Source organism: Hippocampus guttulatus, chromosome 4, assembly GCF_054856545.1.
Source record: "Hippocampus guttulatus isolate MCC_2025c chromosome 4, RoL_Hgut_1.0, whole genome shotgun sequence".
Lineage (NCBI taxonomy): Eukaryota > Metazoa > Chordata > Actinopteri > Syngnathiformes > Syngnathidae > Hippocampus > Hippocampus guttulatus.
The window spans coordinates 13873211-13899289 of NC_141264.1; the positions used below are offsets into that span (position 1 = coordinate 13873211).

The window sequence follows — 26079 nt, forward strand, 5'->3', positions numbered from 1 at the left end:
ATACAATAAACTACTGTACATTTATCACGGGGGATAATTTCCAGACCCACATGCAATTGGTTCTACTCTGCAATATAGAGACTATACGCCGGGAAGAGAATTTTCCATTTGTCAGCAGATTTCTGACTTTTGCAGACCAAAATGATCATTCTCAAGAAAAGTGCAAATGCCATGAGAGATTTTTTTTGGGGGGGAGGGGGGTGTCTGTCTTGGTGTTGTGGTTGACCCATTTATGACTCATGTAAGGTGTTGGTGTCTGAAGAGAGTTTTTTGGTGGCGTTTCCGCTGTGCATCTATGAGAGGTGAGCGGTGCTGCCATTTCATGTGTAGTCCTTGTTTATTGGTTCAGTTAAAGTCCTCCTGCCACAACTGATGGATGTGCGCTAATGTTGGCATTAGCTGGCGCTAAATTGGCCTGGCGCATAATGTCATTCGTGTCTTATCTATTCATTGTATTTGATAGCATCTTCGCGTCCATATTTTGAGCAGAAGAGCAGGGTCTGAAATTAACTGGCTCAGTCTAAAACCTTCAAATTTTCCCAAAGATGATATCCTTAGTTTTATTGTCAGTTTGTTTTGGGTCGTTGTCTTGCTGCATGAAGAAGCCTCTTTTTATAGTTTGGATACGTTTTTCGAACCCACCGTTTACCTGCGCCACTACATTAATTAGAACTGCAGTTTTACAGCCACGCAACCCCCGCAGATGGATGGAAATATCACTTGGAATTCAGTTGTCTATTGAGCACAGTAGTTGTGATTGTTTTTACACTTTTATTAAAGCAACAGTAGTTTAAAACAAGCCGTAGTAGGAAGTTACCATTTTCAAGTGTGTGAACGACCTCAGTCATGACGTGTTTACACCAATAGCATGTGCGGACTGCAGCCTCAATATTCCGAGTGAACTGTTTACATGGCGTCTCTTTGGATTGACCAAAAAAAAAAAAAAAAACACCACCTCTGAATCCGAATGAAATTCCATTCATTTTAAACCATTTTATTACATTTGAGGCATTTATGTTGAGTATGTTCATTCCGTTTGGTTTCATTACATCTGGAATTAAGATTAAGACATCCTTTATTTGTCCCACACTGGGGAAATTTACATGCATTACATTAAATGCAAGGCTCCATGTAAACCTGGCTAAAGGCAATGTTGATGATCAGTCATGGCAGTGAGGTTAATGTGCAAAATATTTAACTCAGTGGTGCTTTCCCAAAGTGCTCCCTGATCTCTCTCGCACCATAATTTACCCGCATACTTAAAATGGTGCATTATGAAGATGGCTCTACTCAACTGCTATTAACGGCGGGGTGATGGTCTTTTGTCTACTGATGAATTGGCAGCTTCTTTTGAGTTAAGAGCATTTTGGGATTTGCCTCGTGAGTCAGCCTGAGTGTACAGTAATCCCTCATTTTTCGCGGTTAATTGGTAATGTCATGGAGTTGGAGCACAGCGTAACTAATAAAAAAAAAAGTTAGCGCTTAAACAAAAGTAAAATTATAGGGAACACAACACTCAGATACAGTATACGAGACAGTCAACAGACTGGCGATGATGCGCAGCCAATCATCTCACGGGATAAATCTACACGTGCTTTCATTGGTCATGTCACGCCGGGAACCAATAACGCACCTTATTTGAGTGCATATAAAAAGCCTGTGAAAAACGTGAAACACTGAAGCCATAAAACTTGAAGCGCAAAGTGGCGAGGGATCACTGTATTCTGATTTGTAGAGGTTTCATTTTTGTCTCCCCTCATGTAACAATTATGAATACATATTTATCCTAGACCACCCAGTTTTGTAAAAGGGCATAGAGCCAATGCAGTTTCCTTTCACAGTTACCTGAGTAACATCCGCTGACATTTCCCCGTAGAAACCACACTGACTTGCATTTCCTTTTTGATTGTTTCACACAGTGAGCAGCATAAGAACATGACCCCCCCCCCCCCCCCATCTGGACTGGTACTTAATGACAGCAGTTTTGGTGCTCGTGCTTTTGTAATGAGATAATAGCTTGCCAATCACTGATATCAGAGAAAGTGGTTCACAGGTGTTCACCTTACCATTAGAAGCTAGCTTTGTTATGCCACCGATCACTGTTAGGTCTGTAGCCATCTCATATTTTGGTATTCGGATATCCAACTGAAAATGGTACTCGAATAATTGGTTATTTGGCTAAAAAGAAAAAGTATATTTTGCTTATTTAAAGATACAGAAGATTAAAAAAAAAAACACAAGCACATTTACATGAATCGTAAACAGCTGTTTTGCATTTGTAGATAATCAAGCCAGGTGGCAAGCTGGTAGACTGGTTACCACGTCCGACTCACTGTGAAGAGTTCATGGGTTCGATTCCCGGCCATGGCCTTCCTGTGTGTAGTTTGCATGTTTTCCCTGTGCCTGCTTGGGTATTCTCCAAGTACTCCAAATTCCTCCCACGTTCCCCTATGCATGGCAGGTTAATTGAACACTCTATATTGTCTCGCTATATTATGTGTGAGTGTGAATGGCTATTGTTTGTCTTTGTGTGGCCTGAGATTGGCTGGCAACCAGTTCAGGGTGTCCTCCACTTACTGCCCCAAGTCAGCTGGGAGGCGCTACACCCGCGACCCATGTGAGGACAAAGCTGTTCAGATAATGGATGGAACATTTTATACCTAAAGTTACACTGTATAGCAGTACACTATTTTCGGTCAAGAAGCAGTGTAAATGTAGGTGCATTTCTTCCCATAAATTTTGGTCTATGAGACAGTGTCAGATGTTCAGTAGCAATTTTGTGGACTGAAACAATGCACTTAAGCAGAGTTTATGAAGAAAAAAAAAGATACAGCAACTGTCTGAAATCGAGTCAAGTCAGCTGCTTTGCCACAATACGCTGCCAGTAACAGTTTAAAAATAAAGGCGTACGCATTTCAAGCCCTAGTTAGGCGAAAGCCTTCGATTGTCGCAAAGTTTCACAATGGGCTTGGATCGATATCTGGGGCTATACAGGACTTTCGGGTTTCGTCGGTGTAGTATTCTCAACTTTTTTCTAGTCAATTTATTTGTAGCTCAGCACACTATCCTACAATATTCACTAGATGGGACACCAGATTTCTTCTTTATGCCTTCTTTGTTCTTTTTTTCCAAGTCAAGTTTGTCATAATGGGTTGACCCTCAGTGTTTAGACTTGAGACACCACAGCATGTTCAAATATCACATATTGTTCTAAATTCCTTGGAGGAAAGCTATGCTTTACGGGCTTTCAAGGCGAAATCAGATTATTAGTCTGACAAACAAGGCTTGGAAAACGCTGGATGTTGAATAAAATGGCGCCTTTAACAATGTGACAAACTTTTTGCTAAAACTCCTCTTAAATGGGAGGTGTTCCTAAATGTTACTTGAACCACTGTTTTGTAGTCAATTTAAATTCTTTGCACCTAACTACATTTCTTGAAAAAAATTGTGTACAACCTTACATTCTGATTGGGACTTTTTCTGGCCACTGGATATTTGTTTCATTTTATTTTTAGTTTGTTAACATTATTCTATTTTGTTCTCAGCAAAATACATACGGTATTTTATGAACAACCACAAAAATAAAAGATTATAGAAAATAACCATTATTTTCATATACTTTTGAGGGAAAATACTGTAGTGGACCAAAAAATTGCCCAAGCATATTCCTCTGACAAAAACATCCCATAGTCTGAAGTCATTGGGTAGCACGCTGGACCGAATCCAATTAACTCATTCACTCCCAAAGAACTTTTTAAACTTCTTTTCAGACCTGGTCTAGAATTGGCTGGTACTGAATGAGTTAACAGTTGCACTGATTGTGTACACAATCTGCTTGTGACTGTAATTTCCTGATTTACTGTGACTAGTATGCACTCCTTTTTGGAAATAAGAAAGGAATGTTGAAGGTTAATTTGGAATTTTATAAATTCAAGTCAGTGTGCCTGAAGAAGTCCAAAAGCAATTAAAACTTGGACAAAGTTAGTTAGTTACTTCTTGCCCAAAATATATTATTGGACATATAATTGCTCTCTGTCTTTGTTACACATGCACGATTGGCTTTGAATTGAACTAGAACCAATTATAAAATATGCCGGGGGGGGGGGGGGGCTGAGGCAGCTCCATGGCCCCGAGCAAAGTTTGACCTCATTCGCCACATGATGTTGGTTTTTCCTGTCACGCTCTCAGCTTGTCCAACAGCAGCGCGTTTACAGCAGCCATAGATTTGCATGCACACTTTGTAACAATGTGAAGATTACAGGCACGTGCCCCTCCCCCATACACAACATCAATGGCGCGCATGCTCAGAGCGCTCATGCACAGAATGCTTCTGTGAATGTAAAGTGGGTCACATTCCTGACAGAAGAATCTCCTGTGTGAAGCACAGCAGGCTGGCCTGCCAGGGCTTGTTTTGCCCTATCTCATCCTCCCACACTTTTTTTTTTGTCTTCCTCTCGAATGGCCCCAGTACAGTTCTTTCTTTCTATTTCACCCCAAGCTGTTTTTTTTTAAAAATCATCATCCAACATACTTTTGAAAATTCTTGTTTTAGTGTTAGAATGATCAATCATTTACTGATTTAAATATGGCGGTAGCTTGACTCACAAATTTAATGTTCTATGACAAGATCGTAACTCGATTTGCTCGTCTAACAAATCGATTTTTCCAATTGAAAGCTGATGTGAAATGCTATTAATCTGTTGCAGCGCTGTAAATGCACCACTTTTTGTTTTAATGTAGAAAAATAGGACTTTTATAAAACCACAATAAAAAACATAACCTAGCTTTATAAAGTGTAATTACTGTTTGTGAGTGGCCGGATTAGCAGGTTAGGCCTGCTGCACACCTAGCAACATGAGTGAACTATCGCACAGTGTGCAAGGTTCCGCAACTGTTTTTCATGAATAGCCGACAGTCAGCTCGTAGTTTTGCCACAATTCAAAATTCTAATATGAAGGGCGGCGTCACAACATTGCAAATGCAACAGCCCATCAGAAATGCCATGTGCTGTCATAATCGTGATTTAACAACCAAAATGAAGGTATTCCCGGGTATCACGTGACATCTGACCACCACCAAGGTGTACCACTATAGTATATGTATGTATATTAAGGCTGTCACAAGCCAGTATTTTTTGAATCAATTCTCCCATTAATTATTCCATCCATTACTAATAGAAAAAATATTTTGTGCTAACATTTCCCCAAATGATCACGTCACAATCATCCCTGCCCAATGTTTAGTCATGAGACACAAGATATGCTAAGCTACGTTAGCTGGAGACGCCTTAACACGCACCGAGTGGTCACAAGTCTGTGGAAGACACTTGGCCTCCATAAAATAGTGATGGGCCGTACTGTGGCGAAGATAATGTTTGTTCAGTGTTAATTCACTTAAAACACCAATTTAAAGCTGTGTTGTTGTTCCATCTAGCAGCACCGAGCAGCCGCCAAAGCAACCGCCAACTCGTAATCACGCGGGTCACATTCCCATGTTCAAGTTTCTCAGCTCTGCCAGCTCTTCAATGCACTAATACATACATATTTTTATCCCTTTTCAGTCCAAAAGGACCACAAAACGTTGGCATCTTCATCAGTATTTGGACTCATCTCATGTCTCCTAACTGCAACGTTCCTATCTCCTCAAAACATTGAATGCTACCCAGAAGTTATTCTTACACCGCCATATTTGTTGCCAAGAAACAACGTTGACACCTAGAAATGTGGTGCGGAAACACGAAAGTAGCCAAACACAACGGTTCCGCATGGCTTTTCTGTAAAAAAACAAAACAAAAACCCAAACACTATACTAATTAAAGGTAAGACCCTAAAAATTGATTTTATTAAAAAAAAAAACTACTCAGCTCCACCGATTTCAAAATGAAAAAAGAAATCCCCAAAACAAAAAACATTGATATCAAAAAAAGTTATTTGGATGAGTCTACTCCAGAGGTGTCTACACTACAGGTAGTAGTGCCATGTTCCAATTTCTGAACATATCAAGTATGGTCACGGCACAGATTGCTGTTGGTTTGATTTTGATTGTGGAGATGGGATTCAGCTGGTACTCGGTAGAGGCGCGGATCCATGCTAATGGAATACAAGGCTGCGGACCACCACAAAGCTTGAGTGAAGCCAAAAAAAAAAAAATCACAAATTATTTGCCTTAAAGCTGTCAGCAGTAGCTTTTCAAAATAACATTGTAGACACAATGTGTAATTGGTTGTTGTGTTTGATTTATCTGGACCACTCTGTCCTCACGAGGTTTGCAGGCATGCAGGAGCCTATCCCAGCCGTCTTCGGGCAGTAGGCGTGGTACAGCCTGGACTGGTTACCAATTGCAGGACACACATACACAAACAACCATTCACACTCACACCTAGAAACAACTTTGAGTGTTCAATTAACCTACTGTGCATGGGTGGGTTTTTTTTGTTGTTTTTTTGTAGGAAACTGAAATACCTGTAGATTCTCAAACTATCCCTTCCTTCCTTCTATATTTCTGGATGGGGCCCTTGAAGGAGAAACTTTGGCCACCCCTGGTCTACTCTCTGGTGCGTTGTGACCAGAAATAAGGCCAAATAAGGGCCATGCATTAATCAGCATTAAAAATTGCCTTAAAGGGATTTTGCATTAACTCATTACAAATGCAGAAATGTTGACACAGCACACACACACAAAAATTATAAATAAGAGCCACCATTAATTACTGACTCAATTTCAGCAGAGTGATTTTCTTTGAATGGATTTTTGTTTAATGACGGTAACTTTTATAAACCCTCAAACTTTTGATTGACAAATATATACTGATACATGTAGGATGAGTCCAAAAGCAAAAGATTGAAGTTGTCATTGGGTGTGAGCAGATATTTGTGATATCCATTTAGGGAGCACTCAAACAAGCATTAAAAAAAAAATTATGCTCAAGGGATGATGACATCGCCGAAGTGACTTCGATCATATTCTATGTTTTCACACAATCAGGTGTGTGTCACGTGCAGGCTAAGCCTAACATGAAATATAAGCATGAAAACAAAACACTCTATATTCCTGTGGTTCTGCTGATTTTCATTTACTGGAAATGTTCCAATTGCACATGTGAAGCTCAAATCCCCTCACATGATTTACTAAAGCTGTCCCATGATCACCCAGATCCTTGTTTTTCCATCATTACACATATTCAAGATACATTTTAACGTTCGACTTTAAAATGTTTGTTGACTGGGAAAAATGTGCACCCAGTTATGGAGTCTTAAACATTGTAAAACTTGTGGGAGTTCATTTGATTTGCCTGCTGCTTTAGTTCCTGTTGATGCTGTACTCAGTGATACAGAAACAAATCATTTTGATGTGTACCCTGAGAGTTTGGTGCCAAATGAAGGCAGTCCCAGTGCGCTTGCATGCTAATGCAACAAGTCTGACAGGTTTTGCTTCCGTTGATTATTTGTCATTGTTTTTTACAAACGGTCAAAGGGCAACAGGTGTGTGACTGAAAGTGTCTCTTAGGTACAAAGACCGCAAAGGGAGAATGTGGCGTGTTTCAACACTTTAGCCTCAGTAAAACCCAGTTGACGAGCAATTTAAAAGGTCCACTGGAATGGAATGGAGTGCAGTTACAATCTTCAAAACAACTGAAAAACAAAGTTTGTTGACCTCCACCCTTTTTAACCCACCCATAAACCAACTGTTTTATTTTGCATTTCACATTGCAGGCACACTTATATAGCAAGTAGGTCACATGAGTCAGGAAGTGGAAGCAATACAAGTTAGGGGACTCCCGGATTCCACCCCACACTCGTCCATCTTCATCCACGTTTTCTTCCAGTTGCTCCCTTCCCACCTGTTTCCTCACAAGCTCTGCCCAATGCCAAACATTCAGAAATGAGAAAGGGGGCCCCAGGCATCTTGCCAGTGGCTTTTGTGACTGCTTATCCAGCTGGTTGCTTACGTCCATCCATTTGTTGGCATTTCTTTCTGTCTGATTTCTACTCCTGAATCCTAAATTATTGTAAATAAAATAAAATAATACCTCATAGTATGACTGTCAGCAGCTTACAACATCAACTGTACATGCAATGTCTTAAGTAATGTTGTAGAACATATGGCGCTTGTGAAAAAAAATACCCAATGAGGCTTAAACAAAGATTAAAAAATGGATTTTGGACTTGAGGAATGACATTCATAATGTGATCAGACATTATTCAAGATGCAGCTGGCCCGAGAGCTATTTTGTGACGTGTACACACCGCCCGTCGCTACCACCGATTGGATGGTTTAGTGAGGTCCTCGGATGGGCCCCACCGGGGCCGGCGGCACGCCGAGAAGACGATCAAACTTGACTATCTAGAGTAAGTAAAAGTCGTAACAAGGCTCCGCCCGCTAACCTTGACCAACCGGGGGTCGGCGGCGCTACGGTATCGGTGCGTCTAGGCGGGATTCTGACTTAGAGGCGTTCAGTCATAATCCCCAGATGTCCAAATGTCTGAACCTGCGGTTCCTCTCGTACTGAGCAGGATTGCTATTGCGACAACACATTATCAGTAGGGTAAAACTAACCTGTCTCACGACATCCCGTCGTGGGTGGACAGGGGAGGTGAGACCTTCTCTGAAACACAATCAGAATTACTGACCTACATTTGCATCATCAATTCTAGTATTTTCTAATATTTGTTCCATGAAATTATCATTTGTTCCAAACAACATATTTCTTCCATTTTGTGGTGTTTCTCTTGGCCGCACTGTTTCAAGTATGTTTTTTTTTCTTTTTTTAATGTGTTTTCCAAGCAGCCACCTCCATCTTGCCAGCTGTTTTGTTGCCATGTTGAATGCCGAGCGTTGGAAAATTTGGGTGCACCAGTGCAAAAAGTTTAGACCCCCGGAACACTAAAATGTCAGTAAATATATCAATAATTATGTTGAAAGTTCAGGAGGAAAAAAATGGATTAAAATGAAATTTGGGAGGAAAAAATTTTGACTTTTTGTAAGGCCAACACTCTGGTGTGATGTGAAAGGTGCACTTGCCTCGTGATAAGCAGATGCCATTTCATGGTGCCAAAAGGGAAATGCCTGTGATATGTCATGTCATTTGTTGACAATTAGACTAATCTTTGACCTCATGGCCATGCGTCACTCGCGACAATGTTGCACCCTCACTTTTATTTATTTTTTTATTTTTAATTGAACAGTCTGAGCCTACCTAATGTTACCCTGAACCCTCCATCCTAGCCCTCAGTGTCAACCTCAGAGCAAGGACCTGACAGACCCAGCCCCTCAACATGATCATTTGTTTTTCACGGGAATCTATTTTTAGAGGTAGTTGGGTAATTTATGAAGATCTTTGCCTAGAAGGATTTTTCAGCTCTGCTGTATTGCACTACTTCTTCAGAAGGGACTCACAGTAGCTGCAGGTACAACAAATCAAGGGGCAGTTTTAAATGAGCATTTGTGTACTTGCTTTTCTTCAAAGTCAGGCTGTGGGCATGTGATACAGATCACACCCAACACATGGCATGATCATTCACAAACCCCAGTCATATTCCTCTTTTGCGACCTTTCACAGCAATTTTTTTTTATTACCGGGTACTTGAATTTATTCACCATTAAAGCTTTTGAATGGTGTAGCAGCTCTGTTAGTCATAAATGATGTGTGTCAAATCTTCCAGGACTTGTTTCACAGATTTCAAAACCAATATTCAAACTGCACATTTTGCTTTTAAAGTAATCTTCATGGAGTCTCCACAGAAAAAATCTGCTGGGATCCTTTGCAGCTTTGTCACTGCCATCTTGATGCCATCCAAGTCTTCAATGCAGGTCCACTTGATCACTCCTTGAGCTTTGGCAAGGAGAAAAATTCACTCGGAGCAAGAACAGTGGAGTGGGTTGGTTGTTCCAGTGCGTTAATTTTTATTCTCGGGAGCTGTGGGATGCCCAGAGCATTGTGAACAGGTGCATTGTCATTGCGAAGACACTTCAAGCTGTCCTGCCACAACTCTCCTCTTGTCACACACTGAATGAAGCACTTCTCACTAGGGGTGTCCCGATTTGGTATTGATAACTGATATCGGAACAATATGAAACCAAAAAAAATCTTTTTAAACGGTATCGGATCATATCGGTCTACATTCAAATTCTCGAATATTAGCACTCATATACAAGCACTCCATTCTATATTCCGTTCTCACCATATTCTGAATGTAAAAAAAGTGATTCTCAATGTACTGCAGTAAACTAGAATTATTTTGTACTTTAAAGAGTATGTTTTTATTGACATTATTACGGTTATTTCTCAGGGTCCTTTCATCTATATTGTATTTGTGTTTGGGGTTGAATTTATACAACCCAAATCTTTGTGATAAATGGGTCATATTTTATCACACCTGCTTTTGCTGACTATTCTTTGTCTTAATAGTACTACTTTGATCAAGTCACGAAACATAATATACTAAAAAAATAAAAGCATGTATCATTCCTCCTGAAAGCAGATTGATTGCTGTATTGGACAATAATCTAGTGATACTGTATATGTGTCGTATGGGAAGTGCAAAAAGGTTTATCTGGACACCCCTAATTCTCACATACTGAACAAAACAAATGCTGCAAAATATTTTTGTAGATGTGCTGGTTGATCGTCATGGAACTTTTCTAACAAACTGTATGTTGCTCGAGAGAATCCTGAAAGTGAGCACATCACAAAAATTTACTGCCCTAATGTTACTAACATGTTACTAACCGCAAGGCAGTGGCTTCCATTTGGTCAATGGCAAAATGTTTTTTGCCAATGTATGTCTCATTAGCTTGTATTCATATGTTTTCATGAAATCTGACATTACCACAGTTTATTGGCTCATCAGACTGTAATATAAGCTTGGGGCTTGCCGAGGTTGTGTTAATAGGTATCTGCAAAAGTGTGAACCAGAAGAAAAGCAACCATTAATGGGCTAACTTGGTATTTGTCCAGCTTAGTGGAGGAACCTTGAGCCTGTGTTCCCTGTGGTTGTTTGACATGGCTGTCATCACATGGTGTGCAAAAAGAAAGGGGAACTCTGTAAAGTAGGTCACTAGGTCTCAATGCAAATTACTGGCTTTTAATTTTCATACTGATTTTATCTTTTTCCCCCCAGTGCCCTACTGACTTTCCAAATATTCGTCTTTAAAACAACCAATAAAATGTGAGTGCAATGAAACACCAAAGCTCTCTGTCACACTCCAAGTTTTGTGTTTCTCGCACATGCGTATACAGGTCAGAGCTCCTGTACTCTCACTTGTGGGTTGAATTTCCTGGACACTCTGGCTGGTGGCCAAGTCTCTTGGGGTGTTCAGGGGAGGTTTTTGGCAGTCAGGATTCAGTGGGTCAGTCTTACTGGACTCGTATTCCCCGCACTCAAGTTCCGCATGTTGTAAATGTAGGTCACGCTAGGAATTGCTCAGGAAATGTGAGAAGGGTGGTTATTTGCATTCCAGATTTTTGGTGTACCGCTGACAGTAATATTGTTGGTTCCTATTCCTATTTATGTGGTGATAAATTTACAAGCATTACACTAAAGCTATTAAGCTATTACACGCTTTATTAAAGCCGTTATCTCACAGAATACTCATTTTTCAGCCCCAGCTGCGCCATGAATCTGGGCCTTAGTTTGCTGTCTCTACTTAAGCTTCTTGGGAGCTTTGACATTATATCTTTTTCTCGCCCTTCCATCATTGCTGCTGTGTAAATAACTTGCATTCCAGTGCTTTAACTTATGACAAAAAAAAGATTCTGACTTGAACTGGATAGGGAGGTTTTTCTTTTTTGTTAAGGCTTCAATTCTTTCACAGTCTCCTCCAGTCCTTACAAGTCCCGAGGTACCGCTCACATTTTGGTCTGTTTGGAATGCAAGACAGTATTCACTACTTATAAAAAGTTCGGGGTATTTGGTTTTTGGGTGAAATTTCAGGCAAATTAGGGCTGGGCAATATCCTGATTGAAATCTAGATGTGAACATTCTAGATAACAGCACGTGTAGGAGAAGCGGCTCGACTCTGAGCAGGGGTCGCATTGTTTTTCAACCTGGATTGAAAAGCATTTACACTTGGAGCTGACTGTTGTCAGTTTATTCCACCAGTATAACAGTTAAATGCTGCTTCATGATGTTTGAAAGAGAACATTCTGAATTCTCATTTTACTCTACCACCACAGCTATGCGGTTGTATGTCTTGTGTTAATATTTGTTGCAGTGCAAATTTTGTGATTGGAGTGAGTCTTTTTTTCCTACTACATTTCAATGCCAATGTCCAATATTCTTGAGAATCGAAGGTTAATTGCTCTTTGACATTATGTACTTGAAAACCTTTTTCTTTAATATGGCTATATCAGCGGCATAAAAAAAATCAACAATATTGTTATGACAGTTTGGAAAATATTTATTCCCAAAAAATTATTATGAAAGGATCAGGGGGGAAAAATTGGGGGAAAGAATCCGCAAATGCGGAATCACAAATATGCAGGGGGTACACTGTATAGTGGGGGAAGGGGGCGGGCTCACAGCCAGTGCCAAAATAGCTCTGGGTGCTGGTTTGACTACTCCAACCCCCCCCCCCCCCCCCACCCCCCACCCCGAAATGGTGAAAAATAATTTTAACGCTATATCGCCACAATTTAGTACTAAAAGTGTGTTCACATTTTCAGTATTTTTTTATGTTAATGTATTTATAGACAAATGTGCATATACGCTTGGGTGAAATATTGATAATGGAACAACATAATCACTATTCCATCCAAATGCGCGTTGGTGCAATTGTCCTGATGATTGAATTGTCTGATTGTATTTAGTCTTCTCGTAAGCGTTTTCCTTGTGACTCTCACAGGATCGAAAACTATCAAAGACTGAGCGGCAGCGCTTTAAGGAGGAAGCGGGCATGCTAAAGGGCCTCCAACATCCCAACATTGTCCGCTTTTACGACTCCTGGGAGGGACCCTCCAAGGGCAAGAAGTGCATTGTTCTGGTTACTGAACTCATGACCTCTGGAACACTCAAAACGTATGTACCTATTAAAATACATTTCAGTTAATAAAATACATGATTACAGACTGATACTGTTACATAATGTCTGGCGAATCTTTTTTTTCCCCCCCTCTCATCCACGACGCTATTATTTGGCACACTGTGAAAATATTTCAAGTTAAGATCATTTCTCTTTCAGTTACCTGAAGAGGTTCAAGGTGATGAAGATAAAAGTGCTGAGGAGCTGGTGTCGCCAAATCCTCAAGGGGCTCCATTTCCTTCATACCCGCGCACCTCCCATCATCCACCGTGACCTGAAGTGCGACAACATTTTCATCACGGGCCCAACGGGATCTGTCAAGATAGGGGACCTTGGACTGGCCACACTGAAGCGTGCATCCTTTGCCAAGAGTGTCATAGGTAATGACCCCCAACATCATTTCTCACTACTCGTGCTTCTTTCTGTGGGGCAGTTCTGTTTCTGGGGTCAGAAAATGTCGTGAAACTGAAAATGGTGTCTAATGGGGGAAGTCTTTTGACCTGACTTGTTGACGATGTGGTTCAAAAACAGACCACAGCGTTTCAGCTGTCCCTCAAACCACAGCTCAAATAGAGGCCACATACTGTGGTAATCTTAGGTAGATCACCACAGGGAATTTACTCTTTCTTCATTCCAAGTATTGGTCAGCGAATACAGAATACTTTGATGTTTATCAAAAGTAGTTTTTTTTGCAGGCACCTACTGGATGTAAGTAGCGCCTAATTTTCTCCTGCTGTTAAACAATAATATTACTATAATAGTTGTTATGCCTTCTTGCAGGCTAACCTGGCCATGGCTAAAGGTATGGCCGTTGTTTGTCTCAAACTGACCGGTCTTGTTCTGTGGTTTGAAAATATGTGGTCTGTTTGCCAATCAGACACACCATGTTTAACAATTCTGTTGGTTTGCTTCAACAGGTTTCCAACTAGTGTTTGTCTTTTACTTTCTTGTAAAAAATATTTCAGGTCTGCCGATTATTTTTCTCTGTCATTCGTGTTCCAGGGAGTTCTCCCCCACTTTCTCTCTTATTAGCCTTTTGCTTAAAATGTAGGCTCTAGCTACAGCTGTGCCCCATTCTGCTGTTTGGAATAAATAGGGTACTTCTGGTCAATGAAGAAAAGTATGAACTGTTATGGGCCTGGTAAGTCTTGACAGTGTGCTGGAACACAATTTGAACCCCCCCAAAAATGCATTCAATTAAACAAATGAGTTTTTCTGTGTATGACCTAAGATTGAGGGTGAACTGTTACTAAACTAGGAGCTGATGTTCAGAGATGAAATCCTGGGAATAGTAACTAGCTATGGTTAGCCTTGACCATAAATTGACATGTTTAATGTGCAATCGAGCAGAGCTGGTAAGTCAGACTTCTAAAAGGTAAGTGTGTTTTTATAAAATGCGAAGTGTGTGTGGTTTGAAGGTAAGCTCCTTGACAGAAGTTAATTCCATAGCTAGTTGTGTTTCTCGGACATGATCATTGACAGGGCTTTGACTAAATTGGATTTAGTGCTTTATTCAAAGATGGCATTGAATTGCCACTTTGGCTCAAAATGTGGCGCTCTGCTCATCAGCTACCTCAATTTTTCAATTCCAAAATTGAAGGTCCTACACAGACAAACATGTGCCCTCTACTCTGCAATTTAACTGAGTTCAGCTTTCCCCCCCTTTTTTGTTTTTCTCTTTGTTTGCCTTCCTTCCCCTCTTTTTCTCTCTTCTCTCTCTTCCACCTTCCACCTCGCAGGGTCTTCTCCAGGAGATGTCATCGGGCTGGTCACTCTTCTCATCCTCCTCTTCCTCAACCCTTAATGGGTTAGAGGAGCAGAGAGGGGGCATTGGGTTGAGAAGCTGTCAGTAAGGAAGAGAGTTCTGAATAGTTGTTTTGATTTAAGGTACCCCTGAGTTCATGGCGCCTGAGATGTATGAGGAGAAGTACGACGAGTCAGTGGATGTGTATGCCTTTGGAATGTGCATGCTGGAGATGGCCACTTCAGAGTACCCTTACTCAGAGTGCCAGAATGCTGCACAGATCTACCGCAGAGTGACCAGCGTGAGTCTTAATTTTAGGTCTCCGTGTCTCCCATTTGCTCTGCCAAGACGGCAAATATCTGATTTTGGAATAACTGTCTTTTCACCTAACTCAGCTTGGCTCCTTTTTTATTTTGAGAACTGTTTTTATATACTAGAAACTTAAACTTTAGTGTTTCATCGATCTGCCGAAGTGAACTGTTAGACGGCAGAAATTGTATCAAAGTCCGAGAATTTGAGTGACTTACAAATGTATAAATATTCTAGAAGAACCCAGGACCAACACCTTTGTGTTTTCTTCTTTCGTAATTTTGATGTGTGTTGGGTAAGCATGCAGAATTCTGGCATCGATAGCTGATAAGAGGCTTAACACGCATTGTTTTGTCATGTATTGAGTGACTAATCTTCCAATTGGTCATTTATGAAAAGTAGTAACAGCTGAGGAATTTAAGATGTCATGTTATCATACATCAGCCATGTGAATCATACTTGTGCCTTGGCAACAGTCCCAGACACGAGGAGGCTAAACTCTATCGTCTAAATTCACACCTATGGAATATGACTGGCCCTTGTTTTATCGTTCATGGTATTATAAAAGAAGAACCCTTAGTTCAATAAAACATTGCCTAGTGCTGAGCTTTAAGCTGCCCTGATCCACTAAAGAGAGTTAAAATTAAAAGGCTTCGGGCAACTAAACACAGCTTAGCCACTTGTAAAACAAAGTCTTATTGTGTTCCTGCGCCCACATTTAGGAGGTGTTGTGTGTTCTAGTGTCGCATCTATCTTCCCTGAGGAAACGCCTCTTTGTTCCTCCCATTCTCTTGTCACTGTTTTCGACTTGAGCTTAATTTTTATAAAGGCTGAGCACATTCTGCTGCCATGGTATATGTATCAGTTTTGCTTTAACTTTTGCTCAATAATGACACTCCTCACTGCTGAGAGGTTGTTAGCATCAGGCACAGACTATTTTCAACCACAAAATAACAGAGGAAAAAAATGAATCTGCTATAAAAATAGCAACAGTGTATTCAGGTATTCATTTAAAAATAGCGCTTTATCCTTTTAACTCAGGCAACAGAGGAACAGACAGCCAAACATTTGCTGTTCAAACATTACCTCGTTGGCCAAGATAGTTATGTTGGTACAAAGGAGTTCAAAGAAAAGTTAATGTGGTGAGGCCTCAAAAATCTAATTTAGGGGAAAGACATTTTCATTCAGTGTTCTGTGTTTCCTGTAGGGGGTTAAGCCAGGCAGCTTCGACAAAGTGGCCATTCCTGAGGTGAAGGAGATCATCGAGGGATGTATTCGCCAGAACAAAGATGAGAGGTGTCACATTTAAGAGGAGCACACGACGAATGGAGAATGTCTCACTGAAACACGATCCACATCAGCTTCTTACTTACATCACTTCTTTTGTCATATTTAGGTACTCGATCAAGGACCTCCTCAATCATGCCTTCTTCCAGGAGGACACAGGTGTGCGTGTGGAGCTGGCTGAAGAGGATGATGGCGAGATGGAAGCGATTAAGTTATGGCTGAGAATTGAGGACATCAAGAAGCTAAAGGGAAAGTACAAAGACAATGAAGCAATCGAATTTTCCTTCGACTTAAACAAGGATGTCCCGGATGACGTGGCTCAGGAAATGGTGAAATTGACTGTTTTCAGACTTCACCCTTTAACTTTTATAACTCAAATTATCTTTACTCTGGTTGACGCTCTGTGTCTGCTTCAGGTTGAGTCCGGGTATGTATGCGAAGGTGACCACAAGACTATTGCAAAGGCCATTAAGGACAGAGTGTCTCTGATAAGTCGCAAGAGAGCACAACGACAGCAGGTGTGTTCATAAACATCAATATTATTTGGATATTCTTTTCACACATGCTTCACAGCTCATTGCGGGATTGTAATACTTTTAGTGCCGTTTGCTTTTAAAGGTCAGAGAAGATCAAGAGAACAGAAGAATTGAAGAAGAACAGCAGGGTCCGATACAAACAGCCCAGCAACCAAGCCACCCACCCAGCAAAGAGGTGCCTCTCTCTCAGTCGGTGCCGCGGCCAGCCACCTATGTTCCTCCTCCACAAGCCAACCAACACAGCACACCCATGCCAGCTCAGCCAGGGTCCCAGCAGAGCCTCGCCAGTGCTACCTTTAATACTTCTCAACCCACCCAGCTGACTGGCGTGACACAAGGTGTCTCTTATGTGCCCCAGTCGGCTGGGCAAGTCCCAATTCAGAGTCAGAGTTTGGCTCCCAGTCAGCCGGAATCAGATGAGCCTGAGGCTGACCCGCATCAACCCAGCGGCGGAGGTGTGTATCAAAACATGAGAATGTTACAGTAGGGTTGACGGTGTAAATGTGCCCTGTTGCATAGATTTGGACTGACCGACATGTCACAATAGTACTCGCTGATGATTTCATTTGTCTCCCTTTGTGTGATAATGGCTTCAAGCGCACACATGCATCTACATTGAACAGTCACACATCCGCCCTGCTCAGGAAATATTTGGGGAATGCTAGACGTTGAGCTAAGCTGCACCCCATCAGATCAGAGCTGCAGCTGGTGAGCTTGTGTGGTTAAATTGGGTGTGGAGACATTTAACAAAGTCACTAAATCCTCGCTTTTATGGTGGCGAATTAGCTACACTTTTGACAAGTAGCTGATCTTTTTCTAATTTGGTGCATCAAGAAGATAGAGCAGGAGAAGGCATGCTGACCTTGAAAATACATGTCTTGCAAAACACTAGAATAGGTTCTTAGGTGGCACAGTTTAATTTGAACAGAAGTCTGGCTAGAAATCTGTACAATAAATGTTCCGATTTATATATATTTTTTGGTGGTGTTGTTTTTACTCAGTTTTGTGATGAATATAACTTTGCTAGTGGACCAATGATTTTCGCCAAGCTCTATTTTATACATATTGCACAATCAGGAATTAACATGTTCTTTCCCATCACCCTTGCCCCCCCGCAATCCAATCCCACCTCTGACAGTTGCACATACGGGCGACAGGGCATCTGTCCTGGCTGCTGAAGCTCAGCCTGCTCAGCCGGGAATGTCCTACTGCGCCCCTCCTAGTCAACAGCTTCAGCCCCAAGTGCAATGCCCTCAGACACAAAATGACCAAATGCAGCCGCAGCATGTGTCAGGGGTGAGTCATTTTCCAATGGGCTCAGTTCCAATGATGGTGAATCAGAAGCACCAATGCCTATCTATTTATGTATTCCTGTCCAGTTTTCCTTCCCTGTGCACTTGTGTTGCTTCTAAATCTGTTGTCCACACCTGTTCAACCAACTGCACCATGCAGTGGCATAAATCTGCATCCTTACCCCATTCTTCTGAGTGAACATAGCTCATAGTCAGTTTATTTTTACTTTTAAGTCATGCTGACGTTTGCTCTATTTTGTGTGAAAGGTTCAAACCCAGATGCCAAGTGTCCAGGCCGAACTTGTCCCCACTCTTCCCAGCAGTCAGTCTGTCTCAGTGACACCACAGCAGGTATTCACAGGCTTATATAGTCATTTTTTTTCTGGGCCATTTAACACCTAACTGAGAAGCACCGTGAAATAACCTGTTTTGAAGAAAAGCATTGTATGGGCTGCAAGTAACACTTGTGTAAGTCTATACACTCACCGGTCATTATACCAGCGCTGCATCGCACCAATGGAAAGTTGTCAAACTTTTGCTTTCTAAAAAGGGCCAAATAACTATTGTTGGGTCTGCGTTTGCTACACGTGCTTTTTGTATGATGTTACATTAACGATTCAAGCCACTGTGCTGGCTTGGGCGGCAGTCATGGAACAGGTTCCAAATCCCCAAGTCCTCTTTTAATTTTAATTTTCTCTAATTTTCAACTTTCCTACTCTTACCCTGTCTTATGTTTTGTTTCTTATAGTATGGAGTATACTACCAATCATCACTTCCCCCTAAGGTACATAAAATGTCCCATTTTCCTTCCTCTGTTTTGTTGTGGGGTACGTTTTTTCCCCTCTTATCCTTAAAATCACTTACAGATCACAAAAAGGGCAAACGTGACTATTTTTGTTTCCAAAGTGAAAGCAAATATTTGCAAATGTTCTATTTTGATATAACACAAAGATAATAACATAAACATAAGTCTGCTTACATGGAGGACTAGAGAAATGGGATAATATATATTATTGAGATACTGAAATTCAGAAGATTTTGATAATTTTGAATTAAACTAGGTCTCAAACGATTAATTGATGATCAACCATGATTACAGATTAATTTGATAATCAATTAGTTTTCGATGAATTAATAGTTGCAGCTCTAAACTATTCTGAATTTGAGTACTGTGTTGAAAAACCAAAAAACGGTTAGGTAGATAAAATGTGCTTTCTGGATAGGAAGCTTAAATTTAAAAGGAATCAAGGTTTTAGGGAGTATCGTGTAAATTATTTTCCTAATTCGTCCATAATCTTTGGTGCTTGCAGACTCCCACCCAGCAGGTAATCATGGCATCATCCTCCCAGTCATCCCCTCCACCACCACCGCAGCAGCAACAACAACAGCCACCAGAGAACTCCACAGTCCATCAAAGCTCCTCTCTACCACAGGCACAGGCCGGAACGCAACCATTACAGGTCAGAGCATACATATTTTTGCATTCATTCATTCATTTACTCCACCCGCAATCCTGTTGCATACATTTCTCACACTCCATTGTTTGTGTATGTGCTTCTCTGTGATTCTCACCATGGCGTTCCTGTTTTTTTTTTTTTTTTTTTTTTTTTTTACTCTTCTTGTTTGTCATCTTTGCTCTACTCACTTCCTGCATGACTCTTAGTCTTGGGCCAGTAGTCCAAATTCTTTTATCCTGTCTCCACCTCCCAATGCAGAGCATCTATTCTTCCTCTATCAGGCGTCTTGCCTCTCTACGCTGCAGGTACTCGGTGCTTCGTATCGATGTGTGTGGTTGGACATTTGTGGTATAGGTGTAAACATTTCAGCTCCAACTTCTTCCTTTATTTTCATTGTTTGTTGAAGGTAGAATTTTTTTAAAAATGATTAATGAAATAATTTATGAAATAATTGACAACTAATCGTTTATCCATCAACAAATGTTTTGATAATCGACCAATGCTGTGGAGACTTTGTTTAAAAAAATATATATATTAAACGTAGACACCTCATTAAACTTTGACAACACCGAGGCATTTCTGACAAAAATCTAGTTGCTTCTTTTAATCAACAAATTTCATTCAATATATTTAAGGATACGTTTATATGCAATAAATAATGAAAACAGTGCTACATGTGTACAACTGCTGTAAATGGTTAGACTGGATAAAGGTAAAAACAATTCGCAAACATCGGCCATTTGCCCAATTATTTTGGCCGCCGTTTGAAAGGCCATAATCGGCTGATGTAATTGATTGGGCCTATTTCTTAGTATGCTCTGTATTGATTGCAGATAACAGTCGACGCCAACATTGACTTCAGCGACTGTGGATTTATATCAAAGCAACACTCTGCTGCAAACTGTATTGTCTATTAACATTATTAAATTGCTGACTACTAAGTGCTGACTAATTTTGGTGGAGATTAGAAATATAACTTTGTCGATTACTCACAATGACTGCAACATAAATGCCATGACAAAACATCCGAGTTAATGGGCAAATCGGTTTAAAATCTGGTGTTTTGTTTCAGGCCGCTGCCAGTGAGTCAACACCAGCTGAACAGTCAGCAGGGCCTACCACTCTCGTGCTGCCATCTGTGGAAAGGTGAGCAGGAGATTTATATTTTCAGAATCTTGTACATTTCTCTTCTTATGATGTCCCCTTTTCAGCTGTTTGTCAGACGCAGCTTCAGGTCTAAGTGATGGCAACGAGGGCACTTCAACATCAGGAGGTCGCCACGAGGGCCGTTCACTCAAGCGGTACCAGAGGCGGTCCGTCCGCAGCCGCTCTCGGCATGACAAGGGTGCCAAGGCCAAACTGAATGTTCTGAGTGTAGGCATCTCAAATCTTTTGCCAGATGTGTTTGTTGTGTCACTCCCTGCAGTGATACTAATTGAATGCAATTTTTTTTTCCTGCAGATTTCAAATGCAGGTGACAGAGTGGCAGAGTGTCAGCTCGAAACGCACAACAGGAAGATGGTGACCTTCAGATTTGACTTGGATGGTGATAATCCGGAGGAGATTGCACAGATAATGGTGATTAGTCATCAAACTTGTGTATATTGCTCAACCATTTTGGGAAGAAAAATCATTTTTTCTTTGCCCCTCATCATTACAATTGCAATTTAATATGCTCTTGCCCCCCCCCCCCCCTAGGTTTTCTCCTGTATTTTTGACAAACAAGCGATTAATCCGTTATATGAATCACACTTTTTTCACGTACTTTTGGTTCTATGACACATACTAATGTCTGACTTCTATGTATTAAAAGTAGCCATTCATTTTTTTGTTTTTATTTTTTAGCCAATTTGGTATGCCTTTTGATAACATTGAAGCAATCAGGTTTAATGTACAAAATATAAGCCACACTTCTCCAAAAGTTGGAGGTGGAATTTATGAGTGTATGTTGTCAAAACTTGACTCGTACTGTAACCAATGAAGTAGTCATATATATACACACACACAAAGCGCTGACCAAAAATGACACACACCTTGCGTGGCAGGCTTTAATTACAGTGTTGGTGTCTCCGCTTGCTCTGAATCCCTCTACTCCACTCCCAATGACTATTCACTGAGCAGCCTTTGCAATACCCAAATTGCGTTTTATCATAATGCGGTTATACTGCAAATGCAATTTATTTTTTTGTCCTAGTTGTCTACCTCTGATACAATAACTGATGAATTTTATGCTTGTTTGCTGCTTCAGGTTGAGAGTGAGTTCATCCTGGAAAGTGAGCGAGAATCCTTCATCGAGCAGGTCCGTGAAGTAATTGAAATGGCTGATGAGAAAGGAGCAGGCATGAAAGAAGCCTTTCCTCAGGTAATGCTATGGTTTTATAAAAGGGAACAGGAGGGGGAATTCATTGGCAGATATTTCATATGCATCTGATTTTTATTCACATTTGCGAGATGCCTGATTCTGATCTGAAGATAATTCAAAATCATGCCCTCCCCACACCTTTGTGCTGTCGTGACTCTAATGGCAATGATGCCACTTGATAGCAAAAACTTCTAAATGCTTTCACTTAAACCTAGCAGTTTGAATCTAGCCAAAGTGGTCATTGAAGTTCATCAAACCGGCTCATTTAACTGTTGGTCTATCCACAGATGAGTGAGCTTCAACAGCAACCAGAGCTTTCAGTTCCCATGCTGCCTGGTACACACAGACCTTCGTCGCTCCCATATCACTGTACTTTATTTCCTAATTGACATCTGACTTTACTTGTGCACATTCCCACAGGAATCTCCCCCAGCACTACAGCCCAGGTGGTGCATTCAGCAGGACGAAGGTTCATTGTAAGCCCAGTACCAGAATCCCGTTTGAGAGAACAGTTTTTTGGTGCGGCCTCAGCTAATACCTCTGTTGGCGATGAGCCTGGCCTAGGTATGAGTACACAGTGTTATCTAGACTCACGAGTGCCACAATTTAGGAGTTTTTCCAAATTATGAACTGTTGCTTGGTCTCTGTGTTGTGAGACAAAATTTGAATTGGAAGCAATTTTCAGATGCACTTCCACTCTTGTGAGGTAAAGCCACTGTAATGCTGATGTGTGTTTTGCCATTTATTGAATAGGAGAGTCAAATATAGACTTACAAAATGAGAACACTCAAATGGGGATCCTGTCGGCCACAGGACATATTCATTCTCACTAGGCAGTGCCTCTTTAAGGCACAGATCCAAGACAGAAATACTGCATACAATAATTACACTTTAAGTCAAGTCTTAGATCACATATTCACTCTTACTTGGCTGTGCCTCTTACTAGGTACAGATCGAAGAAAGAAATACCGCGTACAATAATTGCACTTTATAAAATCAGTTAATTTATTTACATCGCCCTTTACTGTATTTTGTTTTTATACAATAGAGTGCTATTTTTTTAAATGCTGTGTATTTATTTGCTCAATTATTTATGTAACTGGGCTGTAATGGCTTCTTTGCATTTGAATTAATCATGAAAATTGATTTGATGTTCCAATCGGGGTTTTAAGCTGCCAGTACCGATCATTCACGAGTGTGATCGGTCGATACTGAGCACGTGGATTTGGTGTAAAATGTTCAATTTTAGAGCGACAGCTACCAATTTTTCTTAATCGATAAATCGTTTAATTTATTATTTTCAATTGATTGATTTATCCAATTTTTTAAAAAAATGTTACATTCCTATCCCTTTATTATTCAGAAACATTGTTTCAAATAGCCATTGCAGAAAATGCACAAACAAATTATGATTTAGTTACTATGTTGGTCTGTAACATGTCAGAAAATTGGGGGAAATGTGATTTTCTCCAGATAAAATCTGTTTGCAAATGTCCTATAGGGATTAAACACAAAGAATCACTATTCAGGTTTACATCGAGCCTTGTATTCCAGTCATTTCTTAGCGTTTAGAGAAATAAGGATGTTTATATTATTTATAATTATATTGGTATAGTACTATATTGATTTTAATACTGTATAATTTAATCATTATAAAGAAATAGAGATGTGTAGGAATAGGTTTAATTTAAATGTATTTTTATTTCATTTCAATCTTGCCTGTTTTCTTTACGTTGCACCAGTCTCACATTTTTTTAAATGAAGAATTCAATCAAGCAAATAATTCACAAAAAACTAAATGCATATCACACACCTGGAGGTAGAAGCAACGTTTGCCACCGTGTGTCCATATGCAAATGCATGTAATGCGATCCCATATTTAAACAACAGTGATTCTTTTTCCAGGGCCCATGATGACATTAGGCCTTTCTCTGTCTGCACCCTCTGGGATTCTGCAGCAGGCTTTCAGCAAAATGAGGCAAGATCACATAGAGAGAGGCAGCAGCATGATTGATCCTCCGAGTGCTGATCAGGAAGCCAGCGCGGTCCCAGCTAGTGATGCTGGATTGGTCCCAAACACTCAGAGTGCTCTGGCTCCTCCCGAAGCGGTACCTTCTACCACTAGTTCGAGTTTCCGTCATACTGGGCTCGTATCCACCGCAACACCTCAGACACATCCCCCAAGCGGAAGAGTTTCTCCTCCAGCTGTATCATCTCAGTCTCAGACTCCAGCTCCTGTCACGACTGATTCCCTTCCACCGGCCCACACTTCCCATGATACAGCCGCCTCACAGATGGCACCCACCGTCAGTGTTCCCACCTCCTCTTCCTCCATTTCTGCACCGGTCGTGCAGACCTCCGTCCCGGCGGCCCCTGTGCCCCAGCTGAGTGCTAATACAGCCCCTGTCCCTGCTTCTGAGCCGCAACCTTTTAACAATGCTACTATGTCTTCCCAACCCATGAATTCAGCCGCACATGCATCTCAGCCATTGCCCAGTCAAAACCAACACCAGCCGTTAGAGTCTGAGGGCGCTGAGGTTCAGACCAAAGCGGCGGGTAGAGATGACATCCAAGCCCTTGACAAGAAGCTGCGATCCCTTTTTAAAGACCAGAGTGCAAGTTCCTCAAGCACATCAGTTGATCCCAGTCAGAACACCGGGACCTCTTCCCCTCCCACCGGAACATCATCCCCTCCTCCTGGTGCCGCTCTGGTGCCTCCCTCAAACCTCCCTCTCACGTCCGGGGTACCGGCCGTCACTTCACTGTCTACAACTACCCCAGGACAAGGGTTAACTCCTGCAGGACATGCCCAAACGCCCCCAACCAAGCCAAGGGCACAGGTTGGTGAATAATCAATTACTCAATGAATTTTATCATTGTGTTGTGTAGTATACATATTCTAGAATTGTGTCACAATATAGAAAGTAAATATTAGTGTAGTAGCAGCTGAAACTAAAGAAGTCCTATCTTCATTTGGAGAAACTATCAATTTCTGTTCAGTATGTGTTGTTACATTCCGGGGTAACTTGACTTCGTGGTGCACCAACTTAGGAGTTTTTACAAGCTGTCACTTTTATTTTTTTCCCCCTCCATTTTGTGAGCTGAGCCAATCTGAATTACAAGTGATCTTCAGATAAACCGCCTGAGTAACGGGAAAAAGCAGTTTGCAGTTAAAGTACAGTAACACCCTTGCTTTTGGGCAAGGAGAGCCATAGTTGCAGACACACTTTCAGCCATTTAGTGAATGGGACAGTCAAATACAAAATGAGAACAGTAGGCCACGACTCACTTCCAGATGCTCCCACACCGACTTGGTGGCCAAACTCCGATGCCCAACAACAGTCACTAAGTCATGCCCCTTAAAAGGCACACATCCAACAACAAATGCAGGGATGCAAGCTCTGTTGATGACTGAGGAGTTAGTCATCCATTTTGAAGAGCATGATTTGCACTGGTGATACGATACCATTGCAGTGTCGGTGAATTTTCACCTTCCAGACGCACCGCTTTTGTTCTTTGTGCATCCCTAATAAATAACAAAGTATGTAATTAGACATTTTGTGAATTAAGTTTATTTCTGTAAATTCTCGTGTGTTTTTATCCAGTACAGTGCGATTTCACTGCAAATGCATAACCAAAAACTGTTGATTTGGGGGGAGTGGAACGGATTGTCGTTCCAAGTAATGTCAAACCTCCATACACAGATGTTGTCGTTTTCTCAATATTTGTGCGTATACTTCATAGAATTGTTTAATCAACTCCTGATATTACTTGTCCACTACACAACACATTCATGGATATCTATATCAATCCATTATACATATACGGTATAGTATGATGATAATAATAGCCTGTTCAGCTGTTACTCAGGTCAGTGTAATACCATAACAAGAAAATCCTTGCTGTATTTCAACATAATTATTACGCATGACAGTTTGAAATTTTGTACAGATTTTAGGAAGCATGGACTTTGACATGGTTGATTTGCTTTCCTAGGGCCACACGAAATGATGGAGGTGGCCATAGCAGGCCCCTGGCCCTTGAGTTGCACACCAATGCATTATACCGTAGTA

The 26079-nt window shown here is 41.0% G+C and overlaps 1 protein-coding gene across 5 annotated transcripts in view; it reads left to right on the forward strand.

Moving 5' to 3' along the window:
* The window catches only part of LOC147206030 (serine/threonine-protein kinase WNK1-like), a 37914-nt gene that overhangs the window by 4000 nt on the left and 7835 nt on the right, over positions 1-26079 (forward strand). For 2 of the 5 annotated variants that reach the window (XM_086110030.1, XM_086110032.1), the window contains exons 3-21: positions 12843-13015; positions 13179-13399; positions 14907-15064; positions 16280-16368; positions 16469-16688; positions 16776-16877; positions 16978-17350; positions 18034-18191; positions 18455-18538; positions 18936-18971; positions 19498-19647; positions 19851-19949; positions 20717-20790; positions 20856-21018; positions 21106-21222; positions 21893-22006; positions 22294-22342; positions 22427-22570; positions 23912-24846. In XM_086110030.1, the coding sequence (XP_085966156.1) occupies positions 12843-13015; positions 13179-13399; positions 14907-15064; positions 16280-16368; positions 16469-16688; positions 16776-16877; positions 16978-17350; positions 18034-18191; positions 18455-18538; positions 18936-18971; positions 19498-19647; positions 19851-19949; positions 20717-20790; positions 20856-21018; positions 21106-21222; positions 21893-22006; positions 22294-22342; positions 22427-22570; positions 23912-24846 (3459 nt within the window). The remainder of the gene's footprint in view (positions 1-12842; positions 13016-13178; positions 13400-14906; positions 15065-16279; positions 16369-16468; positions 16689-16775; positions 16878-16977; positions 17351-18033; positions 18192-18454; positions 18539-18935; positions 18972-19497; positions 19648-19850; positions 19950-20716; positions 20791-20855; positions 21019-21105; positions 21223-21892; positions 22007-22293; positions 22343-22426; positions 22571-23911; positions 24847-26079) is intronic. The other 3 variants (XM_086110034.1, XM_086110033.1, XM_086110035.1) reach the window with 3 other exon arrangements.